This window comes from Astyanax mexicanus, chromosome 21 (genome assembly GCF_023375975.1).
Source record: "Astyanax mexicanus isolate ESR-SI-001 chromosome 21, AstMex3_surface, whole genome shotgun sequence".
Taxonomy (NCBI): Eukaryota; Metazoa; Chordata; class Actinopteri; order Characiformes; family Acestrorhamphidae; genus Astyanax; species Astyanax mexicanus.
In genome coordinates this window covers 26,497,324-26,524,768 of record NC_064428.1, presented here as the reverse complement: position 1 = coordinate 26,524,768, position 27,445 = coordinate 26,497,324, and the positions used below count along the sequence as shown (strand labels likewise).

The following is a 27,445-nucleotide window of genomic DNA, read 5'->3' as shown; positions in this document are numbered from 1 at the left end:
CCTCTATGATTTTATTCCCGTCTGGAACGACCATTTATGTGTTTTTCTTAGACGTCCTTTTAGAAAATTACAGGCTGGATTAACTATTATAACTATTGTTTATCGATGAACAGTTTCGTCTCTTCGCGTTCAATAAAATAGCTATTTGTCCACTGCCACGCTCTGTAATTACACTTTTGGCGTGCGTTTCCATGGAGATTTGCGTAAACACAATAGCGAGTGGAAATGGAGGAGCTACTGAATGCGATGTCATGTGACCAAGAAAACAAAAAAACTCACTGGTTCTCCTGTTTTTTCAATTGTAGTCCAGATGCAAGAGTTTTTTCACTGAGTAGAGGTGTGAAACATTTTTCACAGACATGAAAACCCTGACAAACGAATCCTGTCCGGATAGGGCTGTTGACGCAATTTTACAGTATGAACTCTTTTTGTGTTTATTTTTTATTTTTATTTTTTATTTGACCATGCCTCACCTAATGAACAACTGAGAAAGTATGGTGTTAATACTTTGAAATAGGCTTTTTTCCGTTTTTGGACCTCTGGCTGATTAAATATTGAGTGCATTAGCATACGCAACCCTTGCATACCCTTTTACACACTGCAACAGTAATTTTTCCAAACTTCTTTAAGCACTCCAATCCAATGACACCATGCAACCCAGCGACCAACAGACTTCACTCGCTGTGCTCGGCCCGTCAGCATTTTTGGGTGAGGTGCTCCTTTAATGGCTAGCGCTACGATGGTGTCACAGGCTAGTACACTCTGTAATTAAGCTGCACAGCAGTGAGGATTCACAGCCCTGCACCAGTGCCAGACAATTACCGCACAAACCCCCCTACCGTGCCTCGCCTGCAGCAGTGCGACCCGAACGCCGCAGCCACACACAGAGCGAAGAGCTGCCAGTTCATTCTGCTACAGCATCAAACATTCCAGTTAGTTTATTTCACTGCATTATATTCATAATTCCGCTGACATTGCTCGGACTTCTAACTCTTTATTTAACTTCCGTTTACTTGATCTGACCTCATGTTTTCAGAAATAGCCGTCTTTAAAGAAGCAAATAAAGAAAAAAAAAAGAATTTTTCCCTTTCTATATAAGCCAAGACATGATTTTATCTCTGAGAGTAACTTCCTTAGAATTGGGATGAAGCTACAAACTAGGCAGATATGTAAAAGACTACAGGTGTGTTTTGAATAGACTCTGGGTCTTGCCACAAGAGGGTGTAAAAGTGCTTTTTTCAGGTAGCGTACCTCCTGGTGAGAGATTGTTGAATACTAAACACACTCAAAGACACAATTGAAGACATTTTGCCCAGTTGATAGACTTTGTGATGGGGCACACTGGTCTAAAAAAAAAAAGAGTCATTCTGTTGCTTCATTAGCAATGATCCACGTTCTGTTTGGGATCTGAAGATGGTCAATCACCCCATATAGAGGTAGAAGGGACACTAACAGAACATCAATATGTACATGATATCCTGTGATGACATACAGTACTGTGCAAAATTTTATGCACCAAAGCATATATATATAGTATATAAAGTTGTTGATATGATGGGAACTAGAAATAACTCTATTAAACTCAGAAACTAAGATCATCGGAGTCTCTCTACCCTCCATCACCGAGATCTACAACACACGCTGCATCCGCAAAGCAACCAGCATTGTGAATGACCCCACCCATCCCTTACACGGACTCTTCGCTCTGATGCCGTCCGGCAGAAGATACAGGAGCATCCGAGCCTCCACTACTAGACTCTGCAACAGCTTCATCCACCAGGCAGTCAGACTTCTCAACACTCAGAGACAGAACTGAACCCCACCCACCACACACCCAACACACTCTCACAAATCTGAACTGAATACCCCATCCCCCCTTCACACACACAAAGACTGAACTTCACCCACACACACTTAGCACCAGAGACTGACATGTCTTTATTCCTTCAGCAATATTTGCTGCACACTTAAAAACTATAAACTCTCTACCTCAGTAACTGCTGTGATTATATATATTCTATATGTGACAGTATGTTACACATCTCTGCACCTTATCCTCACTATACACTTTATTATACCGTATCGGTACTGCACTGTCCTGTCTTTAAATTGTCCCGTCTTTTGTATTTATTGTATTTATTGTTATTTAGTGTTATAATTTTATATTTTATGTTGCACTGTTGTCACTCCTGCACTTTATGTTGTCTATTGCTTGTTGTTCTATGTTGCACCATGGTTCCAGAGGAACGTAATTTCATTACACTGTGTACCTGTACTCAGATGTAATGACAATAAAAGCCCCTTGACTTGACTTGACTTGAGATGAGGAGAGATTAGGATATGTTTTAAGGAAACAACAGATAAGGAAAAAGGAAAAACAGATAAGAAGCTTTTTCTTTGCAACAAATTCCCACAGGTGCCTAAAACATTTGCACAATACTGCATGTTGACTCCTATATGCAGGGCTAGTTTTATTTTTAAACTCTCCATCAAACCACCACTTCTTTTATAGCAAGTGTGCTCTCATGTTACACATTGACGACTCAATGACACAAAAAAGTTCCACAGGGTGAAGTCAATTAGTGAAATGCAGCAAGTGGAACTGGAGGACTGTCCTACTTTCCACAGGATCCTATGGAGCTATACTTAATATTTTTGAAATGGGAAATATGGTATCAAGTTCTTGGTGGTATCAATTCTATACTTCATACAATTTAGTCAATTAAGAGCTTATTACAAGTGTGGAAACATGACGCAGCTATCAATACCCACATTATCAGTATTTGGCAGGATGCCACTTCCATTGACGCCTTCAATCGTGTTGACGACATTGTGGTGTGCACTATCAGGCCCCGTGTCAGATACAGGTACACGAGAGTTCTGCCAAGCACTGGCATGGAGCCGGATGTTCACGTTAAGTGCAGAGCTGGTCAATAGAGTCCATTCGTTAGGCTCGGCTGTCAGCGATTAACAAGGGGCTAAAGTAATTAGAGCCCCTCAGAGATCGATTGGCAGGCCTGGTCTGGCAGGGCAGTGCAGTGGTGATGCAGCCCAACACTCTTATTAGTGTGTCACGTCAGACATCATATATAAAGATATCAGTCAGCAGAGCTCATGTGGAGCTCGCAAAGCAAACAAGTGTCTCCAGCTGCTGCGGAGTTCAGCTCGTCATGTCTAGAAGCAATCTGTGATTGAACACGAGATAAAAAAAAAAGAGAAGAGGACAAGCTTGCTGGAGTGTAAAACGCATATAGTGCAGCTTGTCAACTAACATATGTCTCTGTATGAGTTTGATTTGCTGTGCAGTTAAAGAACGCAAACAGTGAATCACAGATTCAGACCTGATTTCCAAAAGACAAAAAAATACAGAATATATATATATATATATATATATATATATACTGTGTGACTGATACATGTGATTACAATAACAGAGTGAAAGGAAGTTGGAAGCCCTGCCTTTACAGATGTTAATATCTCTCATATCACTAACAGGGGTGACTGACTGTCATAAGTGATGGCTACACAAATCATCACACTTGTAGGGGTGTTTGATTACAAGCATTAGTCTGTCTAAATCAGAGACTGTAAAAAAAAAGATGGATGCCGAGTCGCCGTTCCCATTCATTTAATGAAAATGAAGCCAAAATCTTCCGCCATGTTGGCGATCCTGAAACCCTAGAGATCAGAGGAGAGAGAAATACTGTGGATAGACAGCCTACTCATTTGAATAACCCCACCCCTGAGAGCTGACTCGAGGTCACAGGCTGCAGAGTGGAGCGGAGCGGAGCTGACGGTCTGTTATTGGTCCCACCCATAACCAGCCCTTTTACCATAATCACACTGTTTTGAATAGAGCTGAATAACATTTAAAAAAAATAATTCTGTGGGGATATAAAAAATTGACAATACAAGCAGAGGTTACACTAGCTGTTACATTTAAATAATGGAGGTATAGTTACAGTATATCGGAAAAAAACGTGATTGAAAGTTGTCTGTTGCCATTGAAACCTATGGGGATGGGTGGGGTTACACAGTTTTCTGCAACCGAACAGCAGGGGGCGCCCGACCTGTGGTGACTTCACTTTTGAGAGACGATGCTCTGTCCAGCTATACACAGTCTATGGTCTAAATTAGCAACATTCATTTAAAAGAGAAACTTTTTACTTTAACAACATGCTATCAAACACTGCTGGAGAAGAATAAGCATGACCTGCTAGGTGCTAGCCATTTAGCCGTTCAGAGGTGAGAATAATCAGCGTGTAGTCTGCTTCTTACCCCGGCTAGCGCTGCTGGAGCAGCATTAGCATTACCCGCTAAGCTTCTGATGTGTTTTAAGCATTATTAAGTATTTTATGAGGATCATTTGGACACACAGTGCAGATAGATAGCGAGGGAGGAAGAGAGACAGAGGCTGCAGTTAAATGCTAAATGTTAATGGACACTTTAAATAGTCTTGGTTATGGAGTACCCCTGAACTGTGCACTCCTGAGATAACCAGTGATATTAAAAAGCAGTGAAGTGGGACAATTCAATTAGCGCTAAAGACTTAAGTTAATTCAGAATCTCACTCGAGATCTAATTTGTGAGTCATGGAGTCAGGACTCACCTGTCCTCGACGGCCGTAGCTCCGAGCAGGATGAAATCCCTCTCGATGACATCATAAGCTTCGGCCAGCTTCTTGTCCCGGTCCTGGAGGGCCAGCTTAGCGCTGTTGAGGAGATGACACACTTGCTCGTACTCCTCCCGACTTAGCTTCTTGTAGGCCACGCAGAGAGTCCGTAAACCCTCCTAATACGCAAGAGACAGAAAGGAGAATGCTAATTACACTAGTGAATACTGATAAATCATCATCATGGACTTTATAAATGAGATAGTGGCACGGTGGATTAGTGGTTAGCACATTCGCCTTCTAGCACTGGGGTCTTGGGTTCAAGTCCCTATCTGGGTGGGGTTTTCATGTTCTCCCTGTGTTTGCGTGGGTTTCCTCCGACAGTCCAAAAACATGGAGATCAGGTAAATTAGATACTCTAAATTGATCTGTGTGTACAGTATATAAAAGTATTTTTATGTACTGTAATGCTGTTTACATTACAAGCATTAATCTGTTTGTTTAAATTAGTTGCATTAATCCTAAGGGAATCTTATTTCCAGTGGCTATTCACTGCTAGCATGTAGATCACATTAGCATGCTCGCTAACATTCAATATGTCCAATTTAATGTTTCCCCCATCCAAAATAAACCACTCTAACTCTAGCAACCAAACGCAGTGGTCATCGCCGCCGCTAACGGCAACTGAGCCACATCCAGAATTATGTCACCCTCTGCCAGTGGGCTCTGGCACCAGGCCCGGCCCAAATCTGTCAACAACACCCACAGAACAGTGAGAGAACGAGGGGGAGAGAACGGGTCAAAATCCCAGCGCTGCTTCCAGTGGTTTCAGTACATCAGTAGATGTGGGTCAACCCATACTGTAAACAAACTGATAAATACATGTGTGCACTATTAATAAACGTCTATTTTCTGCTCTATTTTCATTAAATATAAACATAAGGTGCACCGGATTATAAGATGCATTTTAATTGACAATAGTAAGGAACAAAAGGTGTTGTACTGAGGATTTTTGGAGAAATATAAGGGTTTTAAGTGCTCCTTTTAGTGCGAAAAAAAACACAGTTCTGTATACAGATTTAGATTTGTAAAGTTAGTATTTGTACCTCACAATTTAAGAGTTTGTTTTAAACAAGGTTTAAACACCTTACTGTTCTGTTTCTCCTAAAATTACCACATAAAACCACTAATAACTTTATTGTAGTTATTTTAAGTAAATAAAGTAAAAAAAAAAACATTTTTATTTTCTCATACTAAGATACTGAGTTATATTTTAATTATGTTTTAATTATCTAGATAGCGTTTTAATTCAATTACAAAATACTACTTAATAAAAAAAAATAATGTAATAAATAAATTAAGCCGATTGTTTTTCTTTTTTTTATAAGATTAACAAACTTGCAACAAGTACAAAAGTCTACAAATAAGCTGTATACCATTATAATTTCCCATAATAATTTCTTATTGTTATATTTAATTTGATTTAATTTAATGTTTTCAGAATATGTAATACATTATATGTAAATTAGACTGTCATTAGATAAACACTTTTAAAACAAGTGCAAACAGTCTAGAAATTAGTTAATGCTATTCTAAAAATCTATTGTAAGGTTTACCAATTTAAGATAGTTGTATAATATTTAGATGTAAATTTATATTTATATGCAATAGGATTTATGTAAATAACTAGTAACTTAGTTTTTTAAAAGAAGAAACAAGACTTCCACTATATGAAACACTTAAAAATACAAAAAAGTCTAAAAATATAAATATATATTAAAATATATATACAAATATAAACTATATAAATAACTTAAGTTTCTATCGTAGTAACATTTTTCTTTTTGAGATTCCACTGGCAATTTACTGTTTGTAATAAATAAATATTGCAGATTTATTTATTATTTTCCCCTAAGACATATTTAAATTATAATTCATATTATCTTATTATCTTATCTTACTAAATTCTTTCTTTTTTTTTTTTGATATTTGAAAGAATTTTAACTAGTTTGAAGTAGACACATGTAATTAATGTAATATATAGTAATTTATATAGTAACTATATAAATATAATAAATAAACATATAAATAAATATAGTAACTATTGCAGGTAACTGACTTTCACAATGTAAACACATTTGAAACTATTACAAAATCTACAAATAAGAAATACGTTAATCTAATATTCTTAAAATAGGAAATAATAGCTATATATTACTTATATCATAGTTAAGAGAATATAATGTTACAATATATATATACTAAATTTATTAAATTCTACTAAATATCTATTCTTCTATGACTGTTGTTCCTCCAAGATTCTTAGAGTAAGGCATTCAGAAGATGATCACATGATTATCACAAACTATTCAAATTAGGTATTAACATTTTTCATATATTAAAAAAAAAACAATTTAAGGACAACACTCAGACTTCAACATTCAATAAAACCTTTATAATAAGGCTTTGCTTCAGTGCTTTCCTCTATAGAACTGAGTTTATATTTCCCCCTGGTACATCACGAACTTCCCAAACCAGCAGAAACAGCAGCTCTACAGAAAACACAGCACTGCAAGGTTCTTAAAGGTTCCGCCACGGTTATGTCTGCAGGTTCAGGCTATAAATAGCTTTGTTGGGGCAAAATGATAGAAGAGGAACTTTTCATAGCTTTATTTTTTTTGCTCACCACAGCATTGTGCTCCACTCGCGCCCGAACCTGGTCCACTTTCCCCGAGATGACCCGCGGGAAAATCGAGGAGTCAGCACCTTTGCAGAACAGGTACAACTCCCCTGAGATCAACACAAACACAAACAATTAACCTCAAACAGACAACAGAGAAACATATAAAAATAAATATATATTTAAGATATTCACCAACATACATTAATCATTAATATGATTTACAACCAAAAAAATTAGTGTCTCTTACATTTACTTTGATTTTAAATTTATTGCAGATGGTATGAACCAAAGATAATACAGGTGTATCTCAAAAAAATTGAATATAATTGAAAATTTACTTTATTTCAGAAATTATTTTAAGCATTGATTTCTTATATTTCTTATATTGTTGTCATTTATGGCTTACAGCCAATGAAAACCCAAAAATCTGTGTCTCAGAAAATTAGAAATTTTATATTAGATCAATTAATACTTTAGGCAGTGTGGGCAGTGTGCCAACTCCTGCTGGAAAATGAAATCCACATGTCTATAAAAGTTGTCAGCAGAGGGAAGCATGAAGTGCAGTAAGATTTTCTGGAAAAACACTACAAAAATACTGACTTTAGGTTTGATAAAACACAGTGGATCAACACCAGCAGATGACCTGACTCTCCAAAGCATCACTGACCATCAGTAAATTTTGCATTTTATTTGGAAAACAAGGGACCCACGTCAAAACAGACTTCTTTTTGGACATTTGGTTGCTGATAACAGTCTGGATGGTCCCCTTTTCATTTTTGGCTCAGATACCAAAGAAAAGATCTGGGACACTGACTATATATTAACAACCCTAAAATATAATTTGTTCATACTGTCTGCAGTGTCTTAAAAGTAAAAGGAAATTCAAGAAATACTGTGTTTTTATTTTATAAAGCATATAGTAAATTTTCCCTACTATCTCTACTAACTTTTCTGATTTGAGTTTGTATTTATTGTATTTGTATATATTAGTAACTCCTCTGGTCTGTAAATAACCTAAACACTGATGTATCTGTAATAAACGTAATAAATGTATGGTTGCGTGTTTTTGTTTACTCAGCTCTGTTAGAAGTAAAGCACCATATGGGTCACATTAGCATGCTATCCACACACTGACCCACTTCAGTGAAGGTGCTTGTCCTATTTGTGAAAATACACGCATAACAAAGTGATCTCACTAGTAGTGACTGTATGTTTACTCTACCTCTCTATTTACAGAGTGAAAAACTGTTTAAATCAGTAGAGTTAAATAAAGCGATTCACCTTTTAAATAAGACTTTTTTTTATTATACAGCTCTGGAAAAAAATAAAAGACAACTTCAATTTCTGAATCAGTTTCTCTGATTTTGTTATGTATAGGTATATGTTTGAGTAAAATGAACATTGTTGTTTTATTCTATAAACTACTGACAACATATCTCCCAAATTCCAAATAAAAATATTATAATTTAGAGCTTTTTTTTTGCAGAAAATGAGAAATGGCTGAAATAACAAAGATGCAGAGCTTTCAGACCTCAAATAACCTTAATGTTTTAAGAGTACAAAAATCAATATTTGGTGGAATAACCCTGTTTTTTAATCACAGTTTTCATGCATCTTGGTATGTTCTCCTCCACCAGTCTTACACACTGCTTTTGGATAACTTTATGCCACTCCTGGTGCAAAAAATCAAGCAGTTCAGCTCGGTTTGATGGGTTGTCATCATCAATCTCAATTTTTAAGTGGTCTCTTATTTTTTATTTTTATTTTAATAATATAAATTATTGAGTTTAATATAAGTTTGGACAGTAATCTGTGCCATATCAAGTACTGAACAGTGTGGAGTATTCTACAGTGTATTTTCTGATGATACTAAGTTTTCTAACCTGAGTTGGATCTGACGATGACACTCATTCTCCTTCTCACAGAGTCAAAGTTCAACACCTCCAACAGCTCAAACCTGGAAACACACAAACACACACAATTATTTTACAATTAAAATTAACCTTAAACCTAAAAAGCAATTGTATATCCTTATTCCCAACCAAAATACTGCTAACTCTAAATTTAACCCCAACATGACTCTATTAAGTGTGGGAATTAATGTTGCAATATGTTTCCCTATGTTTCCTACCTATTCATTCCTGCTTGTCAGTTGAATTATCAAAGCTTAATTTCAATATGGTGGCTCCTGGAGAACTACCCCAAGGTGCTGTGTGTAAAAAGCCATTTCTTTGCATGAGCTACTCTATGCCCCTATCACTAGCATTGTAAGCCTGTTGGAACTTCGACTAAAAGTGCTGTATTTCAGAATGCTGGGGGAGAAGTGAGGTGGGCTATTTAACAAAAGTTTGTACTCGTTATCATGTTTTACTACACCCCAACATCCATTTCACAAAGGAGTTCTCCTTTAAAGCAAATTGATTATTATATTACACTAATTTTCGCTAATTTTCCACAAAATATCTTATAGAAGCCAATTATACGGGCTGAATACTGTTCAGCCTACTCCAATAATTGATACACTGTAAGCATTATATCCTTTTGCTCCTAATATCATGCAGCCCTATATTTCAACCTAAACCTGACCTAAACCTTAAAGGTAAACTTAAACTTAATTCAAGGTTAATCTTAACCCGACCCTAATCTCAACCTTAAACTTAAAGTATCAGTATCAAAGCTCTGTTTAAAAAAAAAAAAAAAGGACAGCTTGTTCAGAAGACACACACACACACGGACAGGTGGTGTAGTCTAGAAAATAATGTCCCTCTGAGATATGTGATGAAAACTCTGGCTGTGTGTGTGTGTGTGTGTGTGTGTGTGTATGTGTGTGTGACCTCTCATACCCTCATCTGTAGGGCATCATGTTGCTGAACTAATTACCAGTTTCAGACATGCACTTTGTCCTCCAGTGTGATGAGCGAAGGACACACACAAACACACACACATACACACATGTTCCCACACACTGCTGCATGTTCACACCTAACACACACACGCACATGCACACCTGTTCCTACCGCCCAGTTAACCCCCAGTAATTAGCAGCATGTCTAGACAGCTTTATTGCTCATGCTGTGGCCTTCACCACATCCCGTCCCACCACAACATTATTACAGCAGCACACACACACACACACACAAAAACACACAAACACATCCTTCACTCTGTCTATGTATCCCGCTCTCTCACCCACTTTCTCTCACTTTTTTAAATAAACATATACAGCTCTGGAAAAAAAAATTAAGAGACCACATGAGTTTCTGAATCATTTTTTTTTCTCATCCACCAGTCTTACACACTGCTTTTGGATAACTTTATGCCTTTACTCCTGGTGCAAAAATTCAAGCAGTTCAGTTTGGTTTGATGGCTTGTGATCATCCATCTTCCTCTTGATTATATTCTAGAGGGTTTCATTTTGGTAAAATAATCATTTTTAAGTGGTCTCTTATTTTTTTGCAGAGCTGTATATCTGTGAAAAAAGATAGATAATAGTAATAATATAAGGGTCCACCCACTATCTCTCACACTCTTTCAGGGTGTACCACTAAGCACAGTTTGGTTGAATCAAGCACAGAGCACGGTGCTGCCCCCTCATCACTCCCCCCACTGGCCTGCACTCACACTGCGTTTAAACAATCCGTGCCCGAGCACGCGTCCGTCATTCCTCACTGCACAGTGGGCTAAACAGTGTTGCGCCGAATTAAACACCCCCGCCATGAAAAGCACCCTCTCTTGCAGTGTGTACCTACCGTCTTCTTGACAAAAGTGGAGAGAATCCGCTCTAACTTACTAAGTAATACGCGCCAAAAGTCACAGTTATCTCGGTTATCATGGTTAAATACATAGTGGCACATATCCATGTACTTATAGAACCAGCTGAAAAACTTTACTGAAAAATGTGAGGCTCTATGCTTTGTGTGTGGAGAACATGTATGTGTATGTGTGTGTATGTGTGTGTGTGTATGAATAACAGCACTACAGACGTACCTCTCAATGTCATCCTCTCTGTTTAGGATCTCCATGTGGCTGTCCTTTAGTCGGAGGTAGGTGAAGCCCAGTCTGAAGAACAGAGAGAGAGAGAGAGAGAGAGAGAGAGAATGGATGGTGAGTAACAGTCAGTATGATAGTAGAATGATGAAGGATGGTAGATAACTTCTTGTTGTTGAGCTGCTCTGCTAAATTGCCTGCATTATACTTAAAGTACAGTGGCTTGCAAAAGTAGTCATACCCCTTGAACTTTTTCATATTTTGTCACATTACCACAAACAAACATTTAATTGGAATTTAATGTAAACCAACACAAAGTGTACAATTGTAAAGTGGAAAGAAAATTGTGCATGATTCAAAGATTTTTTTTTTTATAAATAAAATCTAAAAAGTGTGGCGTGCAAAAGTATTCATGATTAAAGATGCTACGGACTAAAAAGTGTCCACCTGTGAGTGATCTAATCTCAGTACAAATACAGCGGCTCCGTGACGTGACGGCCTCAGAGGTTGGTTAAGAGAATACTGGGTATTAAACACACAGCATCATGAAGTCCAAAGAACACACCACACAGGTCAGGAATAAGGTAGTGGAGAAGTTTAAAGCAGGCTTAGGCTATAAAAAGTTTTTTCCCAAGCTTTGAACATCTCATGGCGCACTGTTTAATCCACTGTAAAATTACCAAGACAAGGCCGTCCACCTAAACTTACAGAACACTGATCAGAGATGCAGCCAAGAGGCCCATGGTCACTCTGGACGAAATGCAGAGATCCACAGCTCAGGTGGGGGAAACTGTCCACAGGACCACTATTAGTTGTGCACTGCACAAATGTGGTCTTTACGGAAGAGTGGCAAGGAGAAAGCCATTGTTAAAAGAAAACCATAAAAAGTCCTGTTTGCAGTTTGCCAGGTTGCAAGATGCTCTCTTGTAAGAGTGAGGGTGAATGCTGGTGCTTGTGAGCATTTAACTGTCCTTCTTTAATCCTCAGAATCACGAGTGTAGCAGGAATATGTCAAAGAAGTTATTACCACCCACAGTGGACAGTGCAAAGCAGTGGATGATGATTGTCAGTGTTGGGTCAGTGTTCAGTGTTCAGGAACTTCCCATGTCAGTATAATAAAGCTAACATATGGACAGATGGATGCTTACACATATACTGCCAATTAGTATCATGCAAGTTGCATGTCTAAATCATTATCAAATCAAATTTAAGCATCAAACATGCATCCTCAAACCACAGACTTCGAGAGTAGAGATGCTTGTGTGGTTCCTGACACTGTAAGACTGTCTCTCACTATCGAGAAACCAGGATAAAAATACTCCACACAGCTTACAAAGCTTGCAGGAGCCGTGCTGAGGTCTGAGTTTTGGATTTTGTGTCTAGTCTGACTGCCTGTGTGTAACTGATCTAAGAAAAGTAGCAGTAGTACAGCACTGTTTGTGTCCAATACGAGACATGCTGCGTGTGCATGTAGTGCTGTAGGCTTGCATCATAATGTGGGTATGCATTATTTAGTATGTGCATTTGACGGTGTGTGTGTGTGTGTGTGTGTGTGTGTATATATGTGTGTGTGTGCTGCCTCACCTCTTCATGCCCTCCACCAGGGCCACCTCATCAGGAGAAGAGGAGATGTAGAAGGACGTGGCTTTACCCTGGTGAATTCCTCTCTTGATGCCATCCACCGTCTCTTCCTCTTTCACCTGCACTGTGTGACACAAACACAGCGCCCGGAAAAACAGCTCCTCGTGCTCCTGAGAACACACACACACACAAATTTAAAGTTTAACACTATTAAAAATAACAGTGACTGCAGTATTTCATATGGTGGTGCATGTAAAAGTGCTATAAAAGGCTCTCAAAGAAAAGGCTGCTTTTGGGCAGTGTACCTCCTGGTGAGAAACCCTGACTTGTAGAGCTTAGATCGGGCCAAAAAAATCCGACTGAGCATGTTCTGCCCAAGCCCGACCTAACCAGACCCATAAACTGTTATTATGAGCCCGAGCCCGACCCGACTCCCCAGCGAAATCTGTTCAGAATGATGTTAATGAACACTGCAACACTGAAGAAGCGTAGACCTATTATTTGATAAAAATGTTTTTTTTAAGAACAGCTGCACACAGCACTGCAAGTCAAACGTGGACAAGTGGGAAAGCTCGCGTGTGCGTGAGCCCCAGAGCTGCATGATTATGACTAACTTTTTTTAGACAGTTTGCTTTGTTACTTAAAGGGCTATATTAGTTTAGAATTTTTCTTTATAGTTTAATTTTAATCTGATATTTAGTTTTAATTCGTTTTTAGAGTGAGTTTGCTAGATTTTATTCGTTTTTACACATCATGTCAGAGAGCTCAATCTGAGAAACACATAAACAAACTCAAAATCTTTATAAATGCTACAGGTTTCACTTGTTTTCACCAAATTGATCAACTATGAGAGAGCTGTAAAACTGTTCTAGTAGAAACAGCGCTTACAAATAAATGAACAAACATGAAAACGCAGGGTATTCTAAATGTAATTTCAGTTAATTTTAGTTAGTTTTATAAACACACAGTACAGTTAGTTACGTTATTTTTTTTTTCTTTTAAGTACCATTTTTATTAGTTTTAGTTAACAAAAATGTTTTTTCACTTTCAGTTTTCGTTATTTTGTTTGTTTTTGTTAAAGATAATACTTGGTTATTTAGCTATATTGTGATTATCACGCCAGAGCTTTATATAAAATAAAAATATCATTAAAAAACAGATACCTATGTCACAGACTATTTTCTGGAACCCGGGTCGGATTCGGACAGAGAATCTAAGCTCTTCTGACTTGCAAGATATGTCTCTAAAACGAAGTTTTAAGTTTTGGTATTTAGGGGATTTAGTGCCCTCTCTGGTGAGAATGGGTAATTGCACCGAGCATACAGAAGAATCATTTTAAACTGGGCGGGTGTAATGCAGTCTCCTTTCAGAGCGGATGAATCCAATTCCAGATTATGTTAATTCAGAGAGAAAGAGAGAGTGCTCAGTCAGAAACTTCACTCCTTCTTTTATTTGGTTTTACTATGAGTGAATGAGCTACTGAGCTCTGAGTTTCCCCTTCTGAAGTCTCCATTGCTCCACCAGCCATTTGCGTTCAGTAAAACGCAAGTCGGATCCTCTTTCAGAGGCTGTAAGTGTGACGCAAGTATGTAAAGACGTAAGACGCGTGACACAAAAATAAATAAAAAACATGCAGCATGGCACTGGCTGATGTTTTAGCCATGTCCATTTCTGTACACAGTGCCGATATCTCACTCCACTGTGTACAGCGTTGACAGTCTACAAACCTAATTACAGACCTTCCTCACACACTCTACACTCTAACTGGAGTGGATCCATTACCTTTAAAGTTCCATTAGCAGTTCCATAATGGAGCAGTCAGACGAACTGAGGACTCCTCAGCTAAAAGATGAGCCAGGATCTAACCTTTCTTACGAGATGAGCACATTTAAAAGCATAATCATAGAGGAATAAACACGATTGTAATTTGCGAGTTCTTGAGTAAGCCTTTTTCCTAATCGGACACAATCATCTGTCATGCGTCAGTTCATAAAGCTCATTTATTACAGAGAGAGAGAGAGCTACAAAGTTCATTTCTCATTTCAGTAAGGCCAGTAAGATGGAATGGATTAGCGGAGTTTAAATTAGCCTAGCCATTTATCAGTTTCTGCAAACTCTTTTTCTTTTTACTACTCTGAACAAATAAAGGAGCTACAATCAGTACCCTAGAGTGTTTCGGTAACCCAAGCCAGCAGTTTGTGCAACGTAGCTTGTTTTAACACAGCAATCACGCAGACTACAGTCTGATATACTCACCTCTAAAGTGCAAAAGAGCTAGCGCTGTGGTTAGCGGCTAATGCTAATGCTTAGTGGCTTTACTGCTCCTTAATACCTGACTACCTGAATAATTTTAAGTGTGCCTTATAGTCCAAAAAATGCGGTAAATGCAATCCGGTAACCATATGATGGAACAATGTGATGGAAATTACCATAAAATGGTCACAGTCATAGCACCACCTGCTGGACTGGAGCATTACATTACATTTACATTACATTACATTTGGCAGATGCTTTTGTCCAAAGCGACTTAACAATAGTGAAGTACAAAAATGATAGAAGGTAAAAACAACTTTTTAAAGGGCCAAAAGGAGGTCAAAGGGAAATAATAGGATAGAGGGGTGCAGGAGGGGAAGAAGGAAATGAGGTTAGAAGTAATTAGTGTGTTAGAGGTGTTAGGAGAGTAGGTGCTCTTTGAAGAGCTCTGTCTTCAGGAGTTTATTAAAGATAGTGAGAGATTCTCCTGATCTGGTAGTGGAAGGTAGTTTGTTCCACCATTGGGGAACTCTGTATGAGAACAGTCTGGATTGCTTTGTGTGGATGTTTGGCAAAGCGAGGCATTTATATGCAACATCCAGATACTAATGTGCCTATTATTTTGAAGTTTACAAAGAAATAGGATCCTGTTCCTGCAAATTAATGCCCAGTGGCACTTCCATTTGAAAGGCCACGGAGTGAACAGACTTTCCTATAAGAACTTCCTACAGAACGCGAGTTTTTGATTCAGGTTTCTCATCAACTGTAAGTCGCAGCCAGAAACCATAACATGGTTCAAATGTATCCTATTTGACGTTGACATGTAGCTCTCACTCCTACAATAATGGCTTTTATGCAAATGTGCTCTGACATTTTCCTTTCGTAAAGTTCAACAAATGCATAAAATGGCAGATTCAAATAAAGTGTAATAAAAGTTTAGACTGCAGAATGACCAGCCATTTTAATAACTGCCGAAGCATTAACCCATTCAGAGAGGTCTGGTAGAGATTTTCACTATAAACTATAAACACTTAAGTTTTTTTTTTGGAAAATTTATATTGGGAAAATATTATCAGACTGTTTACCTGTAGCACAGTCAATTTGGGTATGCTCATTTCCAGCTCCAATATAAAATTCTGAGGTAATGAATACGCTGTCTAATACTTTTAAACTCCATACACTCCATTTCAAGGTAAGCAAGTTACATTAGAAATGGTCATAATTCTTTGTGAAGTTTTGCCTATTTTTTTTGCACCATATGGCACACTTAAAATCCTTTAATTTTCCCAAATATCATCAGTGCTCCTTATAATCCATTGCGTCTTATGTATGATTTTTTCCAGTCAGGTTGTAAAGAGCGGTAAAGACACATCGCTTAAGTGCAGTTATAAAAGTGCAGTTATTATACAGGAGTTTCAGTGAAGTTTCTCCAGCACTGAGGCTGGAGCAGTAACTGCAGTAAAATCGCACTAAAATACTGGAAATCTAAGCTTACTGTTAATAAATGGAAGCGCTTTATTAACCCAAACAAACAGTTTTTAGGAGAGAAATCTGTGTAGATTAACATCCAGTGCTTGTTTAACTTTTCTGAATTAGAAGGGAAACATGGCGACACCTTTGTTCCTAACTAGTGTCATTTAAAATGCACCTTATAATCCAGTGCACTATATGTATATAAAAATAGACCAGAAAATAGACATTCATTTATTGATAGTGCGCCTTATAATATAGTGCACCTTATAGTCTGCCTTGTAGTCCGTAAAATACAATAAATGTAAAAAGAAAACTACCACTGTTTTACCATTAGAATTATTACACTATTACACTATTATAACACTCCAAAGACATGCATAGGTTTACTGCTCATTCTGGAAAGTAAATATAATTATTCTATTTCGGTTGCTGTTTACTTCTAACATAATTACTCCTGGTAGCTAACATAACCTCAGTATAGATACAGGAGTGCAATATGCTTTGCGTTTAAGGCCCACCTTGCTCTCAGCGCTGGGTGAAGAGTCAATCATGTCTATGCTGGAGGCTCCTGACATGATCTGCCCGTTGCAGATGGCATGGGGTACATAGACATGGCCGTCCACACAGCACTCTATGAACTCCATGTTGTTTTCTGTTAGTGTTCCTGTTTTATCAGTGAACACATACTCCACCTGAGAGACAAGACAGATAAGATAACATAAGAACACACAAGAAATCGGAATAAAACATTTAACAGCTAAATATACCATTGATTTCTTCACGTTAAAATTCATATTAGATATTTTAAACTCAACAATATTTTTTTTACCATCTCAACTACTACAGAAAGCACAGAATCGCGGCCTCACCTGTCCCAGCTCTTCATTAAGATCTGACGTGTTGACGAGAGCTCCCTCCCCCAGCTCTTCATCAAACATCTCATCGTCCCATGAGATGAAGTAGGAACCCAGGAACTTCTGCATCTCCACAGTTACGTACATAGAAACAGGAATGATGTAGTTGAAGAGGACCATGAAGGCCAGGAAGTCTGTGAATGCTCGTATTAACTGTGAAAAAAAAACAAGAACGCAAGACAAAAGCACATCAGTCTATGTGTAATAAAACTGGTACTGCTGCATTGTGGGAAAGTTTGTCCTACCAATGAAGCAAGAAAACACTCCACTAGTGCTCTACTATGTGCAACAGCTAATTTCACCATGTGTAGAATAATGTTTACCAACCATGTGCAATATCACCACTTATTTACTATTTATTTCTATTTTCTGGCCTATTTGTTTTATACATAAGGCGCACCGGATTTTAAAGCGCATTATTATTATAAAGCGACACTAGTAAGGAACAGGGGTGTTGCCATTTTTCCTTCTAATTCAGCAGGTCTAACCGCTGCGTGGCGAGACCTGTAAAGCTAAGGTAAGCTTTAAATTTAAAAAAATAATAATAATAAAAAAAAAAATTGTGCTGGATGTTAATCTACACAGATTCCTCTCCTGAAAACTGTTTATATGGGTGAGTAAAACACTTTCATTTATTTACAGTAAGCTTAGATTTCTAGATTTCCACCAAGGCTGGGTGCAGCAGCATTAGCATTAGCAAATAACCTCTACCGCTAGATGTGGTTATCAGCTAATGCCGCCCGACAGCACTACACTGAGAATCCCTGAGTGTTTTGATAAGCCAGGGTAATATTAGCTAGTGGTTTGTCCCATGTAGCTTGTTTTAACACGGTAAACGCATAGGCTGCAGTCCGAAATACTCACCTCTGAACGGCAAAAGAGCTAGTGCTTAGCGTTTAGTGGCTAATGCTAATACTTCTAATACTATTTCAGCAATAAAGGCCTGTCTTATCTCTTATATACAATGACGAAAAGACTAAATTATCCACCCAAATCAAGTTCATGTATAAAAAACGTTCATGGGAAATGTAGTTTTTCTATACGTACTATGTGTCGCTGCCTCTCCGTCTCTGTTTTTTGGTTGTACCAGGGCTCGTCTCTGTTGGGGTCGGCCTGCCACACGTACTTGAGGACGGTGTTGATCAGAGCTTTACTGATCAGAATGCAGAGGTAAACAATCAGGTATGCATTCATGGACCTGCAAACAAAGAGCAGAAAATGATTACTGTTACTAATGCTGATATTACATAACCAAGGGGGTGTAATCAGACTTATAATACAGTTTTTTATACTGCAAGTATAAATCATGAAAATAAAACACCTGTCGACATCAACTTTGTATTAAATAACCTTTTAAATAACAGCCATTCATTTGAAAAAAAAAAACGACTTCAAATGGCTTATGCCAAGTCCTGCTGGAAAATGAAATCCACATCTCCATTAAAGTTGTCAGCAGAGGGAAGCATGAAGTGCTGTAAGATTTTCTGGGAAAACCCTTCACACTAGACCTTGAGCAGCTTGTACTGTGTGTCTCTCCACTCTTCCTCCAGACTCTGATCCCTTGATTTCCAAATAAAATGTAAAATTTACTGATGATCAGTGATGGTTTGAAGAGTCATGTCTTAGTGTCTTATTGTTACAGCATTTCATGCTTCTCTTTGCCGACACATTTTATGGAGATGCGAATTTCATTTTCCAGCAGGACTTGGCACACTGAAGCCATAATCATCAACATTAAAATAAATAAACAATTAAATTGCTCTGTGTTTTAATACATCTATACACTATATAAGTTTCACATTTTGAAGTGAATTACTGAAATTAAGTAACTTTTTAATTATATAAAAAAAAATTGAGATGCAGTAGTATATATCCAGTTCACAAGTGACACTTTGGATCGACAGGGGTATGGTAAATGCTCACACAAACTGATCCATTTATCCATCTATCAGGCCTTGCCTTAACTTCACTTATACTTACAGGTATGGGCACCCCCCGAGTCTTCCCCTGAGGTAATATGCCACTTCATGATCAACTTGCACACAGCTATAAGAACTTTGTCGGTGTGCTTTTACGCTTTCACAGAGGCCACAAGAGCTCACAGAGTTCTCTAGAGCTCAAACCGAGTTTCCATAGATCTCCTGCCCGGCGTCTATTAGATCACAGCAGAGTCAGCTATAGATCCAGAGCTATTAGTGGAGTCGGGTCCGGAAAGGTCCATTCTAAAAACATCTCAATGACACTGAATTACGCTCCAGCTACTGACTTTTAACTGTCTTAAACCAACTTTTCCATGAAACCGGACCCCCAACATCTCGAACCAGTAATTAAAAATCATTAAACAGGCAGTCCACTCTGCTGATCTAACCCGATCAGAGGTGCATTAGAAACCACTGTCCAGCACGAGTGACACTGGAAATACTACAAACTATTGGATTACTCTGAAAATAATGCAGGAAATAAGGTAAATAAGCAAGGCTCACTTTTCCACAGCCGAGCGTTTTTGCGATTTGGACTGGTAGTTCAGGGCCATTTTGGTCTCCATGCCTGTGTAGATAGCCACAGCTGTAACAGAGAAGCAGAGAAGCAGAGAAGCAGAGAAGCAGAGAGAGAGAGAGAGAGAGAGAGAGAGAGAGAGAGAGAGAGAGAGAGAGAGAGAGAGAGAGAGAGAGAGAGAGAGAGAGAGAGAGAGAGAGAGAGAGAGAGAGAGAGAGAGAGAGAGAGAGAGGTCAGTAAGTGCTGAGAACAGTGACATGATACTGAAGAAAAAGTGATATAATAAGAGACCACTTCAAAAAAGAAAAAAGTTTCTTTGATTTAACCAAATTGAAAATCCCTGGAATATAATCAAGAGGAAGATGGATGATCACAAGCCATCAAACCAAACTGAACTGCTTGGATGTTTGCACCAGGAGTGGCATAAAGTTACCCAAAAGCAGTGTGCAAGACTGGTGGAGGAGAACATGATGCCAAGATGCATGAAACCTGTGATTAAAAACCAGAGATATTCCACCAAATATTGATTTCTGAAACTTTATGAATATAAACTAGTTTTCTGATTTCACATTTTCTGCAAATAAATGCTCTAAATGACAATATTTTTATTTGGAATTTGGGAGAAATGTTGTCTGTAGTTTATAGAATAAAACAACAATGTTCATTTTACTCAAACATATACCTATAAATAGCAAAATCAGAGAAACTGATTCAGAAACTGAAGTGATCATTTCATTTTGTCCAGAGCTGTATTATAATTTCTACACTATAAAACAATATCTGTAAACAAAATGATATTTTCTGGCAATAATAACTTTTCAATAAGTTACATTAAGATACTTTTTGGTGTTTTAAAATATTTTATCTACCAAAAAAAAAAAAACATAGAAATCATGTACATTAACAAGCCCAAGCATCCAGTGGTCTAAAGCGCTGCCACTATAATAGGGAGATCACTGGTTCGAATCCCAGTCATGCAGCTTGCCATCAGCTGACGGAGCCCCGAGAGAGCCCAATTGGTCTTGCTCTCTCTGGGTGGGTACATGGCGCTTGTTTTCCACATCACTCCAAAGGGTGATGTTGATCAGCACAAGGCGTCTGTGAGCTGATGTATTAGAACCGAGTCGCTGTGATGCTATACTCAGCAATGCTGCATCAGTAAAAAAAAAAAAAAAGGGACGGGGTCTGATTTAACATGTATCAGAGGAGGTATGTGCTAGTCTTTACCCTCCTGGTGTTGTGGCATCACTAGTGACTAGCTGACTAGCAGCTGAATGGATCAGACAACTGCACTATCTACATTGGGAGAAAATAGGACAAATTTAAGCGTAAATTAACAGTTAAAACTACAATTAAAGAAATGTGTTGCTTTTAAAACAATGTTAAAACAGATCATTCAGATCATTACTACTGTAAACTAATGTAAAACTGAATAGGAATAGCCTGATTTTTTTTTTTTTTTTTTTTTACAGTGTATAAGCAAACTCCTGACAGATACAGCATGCTCTCCTCTCAGGACAAGGTCACCAGTCACTGTTCCTCTCTGGACTGTCTAGAACATTAATAGTGACAGTGATCACAGCAACAGCCTGTGCTGAGAGAAGCATTATTACTGCCTTATGACCAGTCCATAATCAAACAATAGCTTTTACACACTCACAGCTAACAGCCCCATTCTCCAACAATGAGAACACACTCACATACCAGTCTCTCTCTCTCTCTCTTTCTCTCTCTCTTTCCATTTCTTTCTTATCTCACTCGCCCTCCCACTCTGCCCTTTTCTTTAACCTCTTTATCTCCCTACACTTTTCTTTCTTCTGTCTCTTGTTTTTTCTTTCTTTCTATCCTTTACTCATCTTCTCCACTTCTCAATTGCTCTAACATTTACATCCTTCCATTTATCTTTTACTTTCACATCTTCTCTCTCATTTTCACCAATTAAAGACTTCATTCTCTCTACCCATCTCTCTTTCACATGCTTTCTCTTTACCTTTTCTCTACCCATCTCTCTCTCGCTCTCTCTTTACCTATTTTACTAACTCGCTCGCTCTCTATTTACCTCTCTCTACCTATCTCTCTCTCTCTCTCTAACCATCTCATCTCTTTTTTACTCTCTCTTTTTCTCTCAGTCTCTATTTACCTTTCTCTCTACCCATCTCTCTTTCTCTGTATCTCTCTTTCTCTCTCTTTTCTCTCTCTATTTACCTTTCTCTCTACCTATCTCTCTCTCTCTCTCTCTCTCTCTCTCTCTGTGCTGTGTAATTTCTGCTGTGCTGTGTGTTCTGTAGTTCTGAGTGCAGTTGTAGAGGAAATGATGGACTCCTCTGTGGTTAAAGAACACACCTCAGTCTGGATCAGAAACAAACCGCACTGAAGTAACTAAAACAAGCTAGAACCATCACTGCACTTGCCAATACTTTAATAAGCTGCACACATTGCCGACAATGCTCCTCCCAAATCTAGTAGAACGCCTTCTCTCATAATAGACAATTACTTAACAAAAGCAGGGTAAACCATTGTTTAATACCCTTTATTGTGAATTAATGAACGAATAAATATGTCCCAATACTTTTGTCCTCGTAGTCAATACTGGATAAGATCAGTATTACCGTATATGTACTCTGTGTTCTTCAGTGTGGCCCCTCGCAGCAGCAGGTTCTCAGAACCCAGAGGTCTAGAACAGGAGATCACAGTCAGTACAATAGGAAATGTAGCATCTAAAACAACAGCAGGCTGCAGTAGGGATGCACCAATCCATCATTTTCAGTTCCGATACTGATACTGATACATTGTGGAGCAGCAAAAACCCGATATGATACAATACCATTGTTCAATTAATGACAAACCCTATATCTATTAAGGCTAACAGACACAGCAGCTAGCCTTCGACTGGTTTGGAGGAATTAGTGGAGATGCTAACAGTTTTTTTCAGCTGCATTACTCACTTATAGACTGAGAGAAACATGCTAGTTAGATAGGGTAAGGTTTGATATGTGGGTCATGTCTTAACCTGGGTTATAATGCCTAGAATAACTGGTTAGTCGAGATGCTAACAGCTGAGCTTAGCCAGGATAAAGCTGTGATGCTAACTGACATAGCAGGTAGTCTCAATTATCTGTGATACTAACAGTTTTTGGATTACTGGAGCTTGATTACTCGCTACTCACTAGTGTTATGGATTACTCCACAACAAATTTAGTGCAAAATGCTGGTTAGTTATAATATGTAACTGTTTGCTATGATGTGTCTCATGTCTGAACCTAAGTAATAAAGCCTAGAACAGTGGTTTAGCTGCAATGCTAACAGTCAGATTTGTTAAACAGGTTAAAGCTGGGATGCTAAAAGCCAGTCTTAAAAAGTTTGGAGCAATTAACAGCTGTATTACTCACTAACAGTTGATGACAGGTCTAGGGCGACACACTTGTAAGCTATGATAGCTATGATGGCTTCTATGACGGGTGTATAAAATCTAATTCAGTTTAGGGATTAGTTCTATGGACCGGCCTAATTGCCAATACCTGATCCAGCTAATATTATTAATATCAGGATTGCCAGATCGGATCGGTACATCCTTAAACTGCAGCAGCACAGCAAGGAGAAAGTGCTGGCTCAGTTATATGCTGAGTTCAGGATTCTCTTCAGTAGATAACGCTGGCCATAAACACACACACACACACACACACTTTAATTAGGAGTCAATTTCCTGCATATGGATTTACCTTGCAATAGGCTCATCTCTGTCCAAATAAATATTGATGCGTCCCACAAATCTACAGAGAGAGAGAGTGAGAGAGAGAGAGAGAGAGAGAGAGAGAGAGAGAGAACAAGGGAGAGACAAAGAGGGAGAGAAAGAGAGAGCACAGATCTCAGTAATGTCCTACATTATTGAACATATGTGTGTGAGCGAGTGTGTATGTGAGAGTGTGTTTGTACAGTGTGAGTGTATTTGCAGCTCAGTTGCAGTCAGTAAATGTTTGTGGATGGCTGTTTGCACTGTGTGTGTGTGTGTGTGTGGAGTCATTACTTGTGTCTTAGATGCAGTGTGTAGTTTGTAGAGAATGGTGTATTCACCCCAGGGTTGCTATTTAGCTGTGGCGGTCTGAGAGTGTGTTTGTTTAGATGTTTGTTTGTGTGTGTGTGTGTGTGTGTGTCTCACTTGTACAGGTCTGGTTGGGGTTGTTCACATTCTATGGTGGCCTGTAGTGTGTCCACCTCCTCTTCTGTGTTAAAGGCCTTGGTGTCCTGAACTGCATAATAGGTCTTTGTGTGGAGAGAGAGAGAGAGAGAGAGAGAGAGAGAGAGAGAGAGAGAGAGAGAAAGGAAGAGAGAGAGGAAGAGAGACAGATGATAGGGAGGAAGAGAAGAGAGTGGGAAGAGAGAGACAGAAAGAGAGAGATGAGAAAGAGTGCGAGAGATGAGAGGTGAGAGAGAGAGAAAGAGAGAGAGAGAGAGAGAGAGAGAGAGAAAGAGAGCACAAGAGATAAGAGAGAGAGAGCACAAGAGAGAGTGGAAGAGAGAGGGAAAGAAAGAAAGAAAGAGAGATGGCAGGGAGAAAGAGAAAGTGAAAGAGAGAAGAAGAAAGAGCAAGAGAGAGGAAGAGAGAGAGGAATAGAGACAGATGACAGGGAGGAAGAGACAGAAAGAGACAGCGTGAGAGACGAGAGAGAGAGAGAGACAGAGAGAGATAGAGAGAGAGTAAAAGCATAAGGGTGCAAGAGGTAAGAGGGAGAGAGAGAGCGTGAGAGCGCCAGAGATGAGAGACAGAGAGAAAGAGAGAGAGAAAAAGAAAGAGAGAGATTTACAAACTCAGGGATTTCTCACAGATTCCCTAATGAGCTCACTAAGATATATATTGGCTTATATATTCAAATTACTTAACATATTCTAAAACCTTCATATGACAAGAATATCAATAACAACAACAGAATGACAAAATGATTAGTTACATATAAATGATGCTCAGCAATATATTCAGCAATTTATGCGGCCAAAAACAGCAAAAACAAGCACTTGAATAAAACTGAATTATTTACAGACCAATGACATTTTTGATGATGCAATCAAATCGAATAGACTGAATAATTTATACCTGTGTTCGCCTGAATAAGCAAAACACCTTATACTGTATATAATATAATGCTTTATACAGGATAATGGTATTTTTGATGACATAATCTGAATGGAACCAGTGTGGAGTGTGATGCTCTTTGATTACTGATATATAAAAGGACATTATTAATAAGAATAATTTGTTTGACATTTATTAAACATTTTTTTGAAAAATTTAAATGAAAAGAGAAACAGCAATTAATATAGTGTTATAATTGGCATAAACTTAAGGCTCTCCTGACCACACAAGAACAATTTGTAGGTCAATAAATATAGAAATAAATTATTTAAAATATAAAGTCAAAGACAGACAGACAGAGGCTCTGAATCTGTTACTGCACAGTTTGTGTTGGTCATCCTCTAGTCCTTTATCAGTGGTCACAAGATGCTGCCCAAAGGATGCTGACTGTGGACTGTTCTCAGTTCAGTAGTAAAACTGAGGTGTTTAAAAACTCCATCAGCACTGCTGTATCTGATCTACTTAAACCAGCACAACACACTGCAGTGCTGAGAGTGAATTATCTACCACCCAAAATAATAGCTGCTCTGTGGTGGTCCTGAGTGGTTCTAATTAATAATAAAGTATGTAAAGAAACAGATACTACATTCAGACTACATGCTGTAATTATTATAGAAATACAAATGGACAATGTGTGTAGAAAGAAGGAAGCGGTCATAATGTTATGATTCATGCCTTAAGGACTCCGCTGTGGATCAGTTACCTTGTGACTGGACTCTCCGTCCAGGCTGGCAGTGGTGACAAAACAGGTGCCATCGTCTCTGCTGGTGGACAGCAGGATTAGGTCACAGGGGAACGTCTCGTCCTCCTTCACCAAAACCACGTCGCCCACCTGCACCACCAAAGCAGACAGACAAACCGCCACACAGGTCAACAGGAAGCTTGAAATTTAAAACAATACAAGACATTCAAAAATTCAGACGACTATCTTTCAATTACACCGCATTTACTGATTTACTACATTTACTACAGTTCTACATTTATTAAAACAGTCTGTATTTTTCGGGGGAGTTGGGGATTTGGAGACCTCTCTGGTGAAAATGTGTAATTGCAGTGAGCATATGGAAGAGTACTCTTAAAGCAAGTTATCGTAAATAAAATACACAAAATTCAAACAACATACCAGACCAACTCTCTCATTGTTTTTAGAACTTATTTGGTCGAGGTCTAAAGAAGAAGCCGCAGCCTGCTGAGAGGATAACCCTCACGCTAGCAGCTACGCTATGAGGTCATCCGCCATGCTGAAATGAGCCTGTTCCACAGAGAGCAAAGCTATGACATCATCACCATCAGCATCATCATCCTCATCCTCATCCTTTTCCATGGTGAACAAAAGCCAATACCATACAATAGAGAGTGGCCAGAATAACATGAACACAAAAGCGTGGATTTTTAAATACCATGAACTAATGCACTAAATGCAGTTTTTTTAAATGCTAAAAAAATAACATCTACACAAACGTAAACCTACAACTCTGATAAAGAGAGAGAGCGCGCTGGACCTGTTGGTGCAGACAGAGATTGAAAGTGTTACATAACGGATTATAGACAGCAACTGGATTAAGAGGGAAAACGGAAAGGTGGGGGGGAGGCATCTAAATACAAGCACACACTCTGTCTCTTTTTCTCAGTTTTGTTATCTTTGCCATATTTTCATGCTTATTTTTTATATTTTTGAATTTTTATGTGCAAAAACCTTCCAAAATCTCTAAAATGTGCAAATTTACAGGAGAAGGGAAAATAAGAATTTGACTTTCAATAGATGTCAATATGTTTGAAACATTTCTATAGTTCCATTTATAATGAAATTATTAGAAAACAGTGAAATGTGAGGAACCACAGTTAGATTGGCTAGCATTCATTAGACATTTTAACTCCATAAGCCTTTCGTAACTTAATTATGCTAAATAGGGGCATGCCATATTGTATCGTATGCAATAATATCACCAACATTTTTGAATATCATAAATGATATTAAACCCTGAAATATCGTGCCATATCACCCACCCCTAATGATCATATCAGGGTACTACTTTTTTTTTTTTTTTTTTGCTGTTTTTAGCAATTCACACTGTTCTCACTTCCCATTATAAAACTATTAGAGACAGATTATATTTGTCTGGATATCCTAGATATAAGAAGATATTTGGAGTGCAATATTAGTATCATGACATTTTAGATCTAGAATTGAATTTTGTTACAAATCTAAAAAAAATATCTTTTTTTTTTTTTTTTTTTTTTTTTTTTTTTTTTTTTTTTTTTAATCTCAGTTAGGGGTATGCCTGATCATATCATATGCAATAATAGAATTAAAGTTT

The 27,445-nt window shown here is 38.1% G+C and overlaps 1 protein-coding gene across 9 annotated transcripts in view; it reads right to left on the bottom strand.

Moving 5' to 3' along the window:
* atp11a (ATPase phospholipid transporting 11A) overlaps nt 1-27,445 on the bottom strand; it is a 131,072-nt gene that overhangs the window by 29,535 nt on the left and 74,092 nt on the right. For all 9 annotated transcript variants that reach the window (XR_007427916.1, XM_049469245.1, XM_049469248.1 and 6 more), the window contains exons 6-18: nt 25,831-25,959; nt 24,156-24,259; nt 23,719-23,769; nt 22,609-22,673; nt 19,987-20,068; nt 18,551-18,701; nt 17,459-17,656; nt 17,108-17,281; nt 12,867-13,033; nt 11,283-11,354; nt 9,179-9,252; nt 7,299-7,402; nt 4,610-4,791 (exon numbers count right to left, since the gene is read on the bottom strand). Coding sequence is in view for 8 of the 9 variants with exons in the window: in XM_049469245.1 (XP_049325202.1) it covers nt 4,610-4,791; nt 7,299-7,402; nt 9,179-9,252; nt 11,283-11,354; nt 12,867-13,033; nt 17,108-17,281; nt 17,459-17,656; nt 18,551-18,701; nt 19,987-20,068; nt 22,609-22,673; nt 23,719-23,769; nt 24,156-24,259; nt 25,831-25,959 (1,553 nt within the window). In the remaining variant the exon portion in view is untranslated. The remainder of the gene's footprint in view (nt 1-4,609; nt 4,792-7,298; nt 7,403-9,178; nt 9,253-11,282; nt 11,355-12,866; nt 13,034-17,107; nt 17,282-17,458; nt 17,657-18,550; nt 18,702-19,986; nt 20,069-22,608; nt 22,674-23,718; nt 23,770-24,155; nt 24,260-25,830; nt 25,960-27,445) is intronic.